The sequence below is a fragment of the Hordeum vulgare genome, chromosome 5H (genome assembly GCF_904849725.1).
Source record: "Hordeum vulgare subsp. vulgare chromosome 5H, MorexV3_pseudomolecules_assembly, whole genome shotgun sequence".
Taxonomy (NCBI): Eukaryota; Viridiplantae; Streptophyta; class Magnoliopsida; order Poales; family Poaceae; genus Hordeum; species Hordeum vulgare.
Window position 1 is genome coordinate 527,081,447 of NC_058522.1, and position 7,127 is coordinate 527,088,573.

Genomic DNA, 7,127 nt, shown 5'->3' on the forward strand with positions numbered 1-7,127 from the left:
CGGTGGTATGACGTGTATGCCTACCACTGATGGTAGAAAAAGATCAAATCCGGAAAAAAAATTCACAAAATCGATCTAAACTATGTAAAAAACGGTTCAAATAGTGAAATCGTCATAGACACGCAGCTGACATGTGGTACAGTATGTGGGATTCCCGAAGCCCCAAGGATGATTGTTGTACACGTTGCATGCTTCAGTTCAGCCACATGGGCAATGTTCCTTAGAGCCAACACAATCCCTGGGAAACTGTGCCTCAGGATTTGTCAAGATTTGCGGCATTTGTTATGAATATGATGTCGTAATACTGGAAGAGTACACGCTGGATAGGTTTAACTAGCATGTGATGTCAATCTCTATGTTTATCCTTTTGAATCTGGAATGCCTTTCTTGAGGAAAACATGCCAGGCTTGTGCTCTTGCCAGGGACAGATTTATTTCTGGGGGCTAATCAAGTAATCATACACGGGTTTTCTACCGCCAGCCATCTCTGAGTCTCTGACACTCCACGTCATATCCCAGTCCAGTCTCACATGGAGCCATGGATGGGTGGAGCTGTGCTGGTGGCACTCAGACCTGGTGCAGAGAAGTAAATGAGGTAGATGACCATGGCAGGTGGGTCCACGAGAAGAGGGAGGAGAGATGGGGGAGAGGATGTCATGTCACGGGTGTGAGTGTGGCCGAGGAGAGGGAAAGAGATGAGGTGGACGACGGTGAGAACTTGGCTGCGGAAGCTACTCGCTCGCTGGAGTGCCACTCCATGGAAAATGCTCTCGCCACGGGAAGAGAAAGAAGTGCTGTTAGGGTATAAATACCACTGCCCTGCCGGGCGAAGCTCTCTCACTTCCTCCCCCCTCCTTCCGGGGAAGCAATTTTGCAAGGTATACTTACTGCTCTTCAGATTTACCATCCTAGCTTCCGCTCATGTTGTATTTCCAGATTGTCAGAAACTGTAACCCCTATCGCATTCTGTTTATGCTGCATTTTCCCGTTTCTTATCCATCCATTTGTTCCGCCACTGCCGATTCGGGTGAATGAGGATCCAGGTTTCTCGGTGTTCAGTCTATAAATCATGCTGGTGTTGTGTATAGCAAAATTATGTGCTTTGGACGATGAAATTGAGAAAATACCTTACCTGCATTCATGGGTTTCCTTCTTCTTTGAACCGTGCAAAACCAGCTACTCAAATGGTGCACAGGAGAACAACCAACAGATACATGCACATGGCGTACCCAGATGCTATCGTTTTTTAAGTAATATATGCATCCTTGTACTTGCTGCAGGAGTATCTCTGTTTTACTTGTTTATGATATATGATGGCCGCAGGAGTCCTTGACTGGTCCAATGTCTGGTTTCTTCATACAACAGCCTCACATTAGAATATGTAACACATGATTGATCTTCCACTGTTGGTATAAACATGAGTGTTCACTACTTCACTCACATTGTTGGCACCATTGCTTAGGTGTCTACATAAGAGCCCGTGGTGATCGCAACCACAGACACGCGGTGACAAGATGGGGAGTTCACGCAAGATCACCTCTCTTCTCCTCATGTTCTGCTTGGTGGTGTTGGCGAGAGCAGAGTATCCCAAGTACAAGGATCCGAACCAGCCTCTCGCCGTTCGCATCAAGGATCTGCTTGGCCGGATGAATCTTGCCGAAAAGATCGGCCAGATGACTCAGATTGAGAGGGTGAATGCCACGGCAGAGGCCATGTCCAAATACTTCATAGGTGCCTCATGTTTTACTCGTGCTAAACAACTCACTGCAGATGGTGAAGTTAGGGCTTCAAAGTTTCTAGTGTAACAACTAACCATTGTGTGTGGTTCTGTATGATGCAGGCAGCGTGCTGAGTGGTGGAGGCAGCGTGCCTGCACCTCAAGCATCTGCTGGGGATTGGGCTTCGATGGTAAATGAGATACAAAAGGGTTCTCTTTCTACCCGCCTTGGCATTCCGATGATCTATGGTATTGACGCTGTCCATGGCAACAACAATGCCTACAGAGCTACTATCTTCCCCCACAATATTGGGCTTGGAGCTACCAGGTAGGAGCTGCCTTTTCTTTTCTTTTGATATGATAATTATATTTCATCTGATTATATATTACTCCCTCCGTCCAGAAATACTTGTCCTAAAAATGCATATAATGGATGTATCTACAATTAAAATAAGTCTAGATACATTCATCTCTAGGACAAGTATTTCCGGACGGAGGTAGTACATTGGATGGACAAGCTGTGAATTTCTAGAGGAAGAAGCACTAACTTTGATGCATATAGAGATTATGATGCATGTTTTAGTGGGATATACCTGTAGTTATGTGTATTTTTGCCTTCCAGGGACCCTATGCTGGTGAAGAGGATTGGAGAAGCAACTGCTCTTGAGATTAGAGCTACCGGAATCTCTTACGCCTTTGCTCCATGTATTGCGGTAATATAGACAACATGGCTTGCTCATCGAATGCTTTGGTCTGTCTTTGGATTGCAAATGTGTCTTCTAGTTATCCTTAGGAACTCTTTTATTTAGTTTGCATGATGTTTCTCAGGTTTGTAGAGACCCACGATGGGGACGCTGCTACGAAAGTTATAGTGAAGATCCAAAGGTTGTCCAGTCAATGACCACACTTATATCTGGCTTGCAAGGCGACGCTCCATCAGATTACACAGGAAGACCATATGTTGGTGGAAGGTAAATACTCCATCTGCATCAAACAGTTGTAGTAACTGAATTTTCTTCAGTGTCTCATATAGTACTTATCTGTAAAAGTGGGAGTGGTCCTCCTGCATCAGACAGTTGTAGTAACTGAATTTTCTTCAGCGGAATTGATCTGCGTACGATGAATCTGTGTACGATTCCCGTCCGACGCTATACTAATCTTCCATTGAGTTGAACGGACGGCTCCCGTGCATTGTCGTACGAAAATCGTACAGAAACAGTTGTAGTAACTGAATTTTCTTCAGTGTCTCATATACTAGTACTTATCTGTAAAAGTGGGACTGGTCTTACTGCATCAGACAGTTGTAGTAACTGAATTTTCTTCAGTGTGTTATATATATACTCGTGTGTAAAAGTGGAAGTGGTGTTTTATTGATGCAACTAACTTTGATATCACTCTAATACCATGTAGTAAGAAGGTCGCTGCATGCGCTAAGCACTATGTCGGTGATGGTGGAACATACATGGGAATCAACGCAAACAACACGATCATTGATATACATGGGCTAATGAGCATCCATATGCCTGCTTATTATAATTCTATCATCAGAGGTGTCTCCACAGTTATGGTCTCCTACTCTAGTTGGAATGGGGAGAAAATGCACGCAAACCATTTCCTAATCACTGATTTTCTCAAGAACAAGCTCAAATTTAGGGTCAGTTGCTCATCACAAAGACAGAAGATTGGTATCTTTATTTGATTTTGCAAGTATATTAACAGACACTAATGTCATTAATTTACTTGGCCCTTGAGAGAACAGGGTTTTGTGATTACAGACTATGAAGGCATCGATCTGATCACCTCTCCTCCGCACCTGAACTATTCTTATTCAGTTGAGGCTGGAATTGGTGCCGGTATTGACATGGTATGCTCTTAATTTACATATAAAAAAGTGTGCAAATCATGGTTCACTCCATTTTGCTATTGGGGACAATGGTGGACATAACAAAGGGCGGTCCTCTTCTACTGGTTATGGTACATCCTTGATGATTCCCTTCCCTTTCTGAAGATAGTCTGAAACACACTGTATGCAGGTCATGGTCCCTTTTAACTACACAGAATTCATCGATGATCTGACATACCAAGTTAAGAACAACATTATCCCCATGAGCAGAATCGATGATGCTGTCTACAGGATTCTTCGGGTCAAGTTCACTATGGGTCTGTTTGAGAACCCTTTCGCGGATCCAAGCCTCGCCGGTGAACTTGGCAGCCAAGTCGGTTCTGAACAACTCAATTCATTTCTCTCACACTTCATCCATCTTGATTCTACTATATTTAGAGATGTATCCTCTTCTACCTGGTAGGAACACCGCGAAGTTGCCCGTGAAGCTGTCAGGAAATCCTTGGTGTTGCTGAAGAACGGAAAATCTTCCTACGCTCCATTGCTGCCTCTCCCGAAGAAGGCCGGTAAGATCCTCGTCGCCGGGAGCCACGCCGACAACCTGGGCAACCAGTGTGGAGGGTGGACGATCACATGGCAAGGAGGGCCTGGCAATAACAACACTGCAGGTAAATGTCGTCCGTCCTCGTTGATACTTTGATTGCTTTCACAGAAGTGTCATCGATTGCTTCGAACAGAATTTCATGGCATGGAATGCAGGCACAACGATCCTCTCGGCGATCAAGTCCACGGTCGACCCTGGGACGCAGGTGGTCTACGCCGAGAACCCGGACAGAAGCGCCGTGGATGCCGGCGAGTACGACTACGCCGTCGTGGTGATCGGCGAGCCGCCGTATGCCGAGACAGCGGGCGACAACTTGAACCTGACGATCCCGGAGCCCGGCCCGGCCGTGATCCAGACCGTGTGCGAGAGCGTCAAGTGCGTGGTGGTGCTCATCTCCGGCAGGCCACTGGTGGTGGAGCCGTACATCGGCGTCATGGACGCATTCGTGGCCGCGTGGCTGCCCGGCTCGGAGGGTCAGGGCGTTGCCGACGTGCTGTTCGGCGACTACGGGTTCACGGGGAAGCTGCCGCGGACGTGGTTCAGGTCGGTGGACCAGCTGCCGATGAACGTCGGCGACGAGCACTACGACCCGCTCTTTCCCTTCGGGTTTGGGCTCACCACGGAGGCGACGAAGTGAGTCGGACGCGATGAGTGCTGTAAGACATGAGATGCTACATACAGATGCTCATGTCATGTGCAACAAAAATAATGAGATTCTCTAAAAAAAAAATGAGATGCTAAATCATGCGTGGGGAACTCTTAGGACTCTTGGTAATCCATCAGCTTCTTAAAATTTAAGAATCTATAAAGCATCAGTGCAGCCGTTTCTCAAATTTGAACTACAACTCCACCCGTTTCAAGAGCGGAGCCGCGGACTCCGAACTGCCCCTTAATCAGCAGATTTTCACCGTGTTCCTCTCGCTGCCTTCAGTAATAATTCTTAAAATAGGCTTTTGCTTCATTTTTATATATAAAGCACCAAATCGAAATCCAGGCCAAACAATACAATAAGATGGAAAAGGTCTCTTATAAAGCAGATTAAAAGATAAAGCATGAACCTAGAACAAGCCTAATACCTCATGGGGACCGAACAAAGACCCCTGAGCTCAATGACAACACCCCCGGAAGATATCATAGGTGAGGATGAGGAGGCCCTGCCCGCTCCCACGAGCGGCGCGGGGGGGGGGGGGGGGGGTAGCTCACCCCACCTGTGACAGCCCGAGACCGACGTTCCGGAAGATTCCTCTTTTCTTTCCGTTTTCGTCGTGTGTCTATTTTCTTTTGTCGCATCATGCGCATTATCTGCATTGCATCGGCATCCCGTTGCCGCCCGTTTTCAAAACTTGCATCCATTAGCAGTTGCCGGTTCTCGGCGTTGTCCGTTCTGAGCCCGACCGCACCGTCGTAACCCTGTTTTTAAAGCTTGTATAAAACTTTCTCCGATTAAGGTGGAATTTGTCGTGCCATATTATTTATATATAGGTAGTCCGCCTGTCAAATTTCGTCGCGATCGGAGTTCGTCTGGTACCTGAACGGTCGACCGTAGCGGCACCGTATTCGGTCTACCGTCGGACGTTTGTCGGTGTTTTAAAAATTGTTGCCGCGCCGCCCGTTTCCCCTCTCATCTCCGGATATCCCCTCTACACGGCCACGTACCCGTTCCCGCGTGCGGAATCGTTCGAATCCGACCCCACGGTTGGATCCGGAACGAAATTCCGGCTAACCTAGCCCTCATTTGTCTATAAATAGACCCCGGGTATTTCTTTACACAGCCTACCACTCTCTCCTCCTCGTTTTCCGCGCAGCCCCCACCAAACCCTAGCCTCCCACCTCTCTCTCCTCAGCCCCAGCCGCCGCGGGCCCGCGAGCCCAGATCGGGCCCGCCCGGGCCCGGATCGCCCCGCCGCCGCTCCGAGCTCCCTGCTCCCCTCGCGCCTCCCGTGCTGCTTGTCACGCCTCCCCTCGCCGGAGCAGCTTCCCGTCGGCGCGAGCTTGCCGGATCTCCCTTCGCCGGACGGATCCGCTCCGGGAAGGTGCGCCACGCCGGAGCCTCGCCGTCCTACAGCCCCACCGGAACCCCACCAGACCCGAGCTCCTTGTCTCCCCGCCACCAGGGGCCGGCCGCCATGGGAATCATCGCCCTAGCGCCGCCGCCTCCCGCCGCCGGCCGGCTAGAGTCCCGCCACCCCCGGATCGAGCCGCCCTCGCCCTGCCTTAGTTCCGGCAGTCACCGGAGAACGGCCTCGTCGTGGTCAACGGCCGCTGCCAGATCTCCTGCACGAGGAGAACGACGAGCGCCAGCGCCTCGCGCTGCTCGAGTGGGCCGCCTTGCCCGTGGGCCGGCCTCCCTTCCTCGGCCCACCAGCAGCAGCGGCCTGAGGCCATCGCCAGCACCGCCCCAAGTCGGCCGGCCTCTCGTCCTGGGCCTTGGTCCCAAGGTGAGATCCCCCTCCGTCGCCTATAATGCGCACTAGTCGCTAAATAGTAACGTGCATCCATGCCCCTGTGTAGCCCATTAGGATGGTTTCGGCCCGCGTAGGTTATTAGGATTTTTTTTTTGGAATTTGTTTAAATTCCAGTAAATAGACGATATTTAAACGCCCGTAACTTTTCAACCGTAATTCGGATCACGATGAATTAGATATGGATTTCGTATAGTTTTGCGCGTAGAATACGTTAGTGCTACTTGCATATTTGTTTGATGCCGTTTAGCGTGCCGAATGCATCGTTTGGCGTGTTGTCCCAATAGGTTTAGTCGCGTATTTAATTTTCCGCGCGTGTTCGAATTGCTCGAATGCCGTATTAGAAATGCCCATGTTTTAGGATCCATTTTTCCATGCATTTTAGAGCGGTCATTTGTATTTTTGCGTGTAGAGAATTGCCGCTAGTTTATTTTCTCGTATATAGGTTATTTTCCCGCATTTATGTGTGGCTTTATTTTGTGTTGCAACCCCATATATTTTA

General features: G+C 49.0%; 1 protein-coding gene across 1 annotated transcript; it reads left to right on the plus strand.

Moving 5' to 3' along the window:
• Positions 1–623: 623 nt before the first annotated feature.
• Positions 624–4,905, plus strand: LOC123398362 (beta-glucosidase BoGH3B-like). Its single transcript, XM_045092840.1, has 10 exons — positions 624–877; positions 1,462–1,730; positions 1,840–2,044; positions 2,339–2,429; positions 2,545–2,687; positions 3,127–3,370; positions 3,476–3,580; positions 3,750–3,932; positions 4,023–4,227; positions 4,319–4,905. Exons 2-10 carry the CDS (start codon positions 1,514–1,516, stop codon positions 4,798–4,800), a joined length of 1,875 nt encoding a protein of 624 aa, XP_044948775.1. The 5' UTR covers positions 624–877; positions 1,462–1,513; the 3' UTR covers positions 4,801–4,905.
• Positions 4,906–7,127: the final 2,222 nt, after the last annotated feature.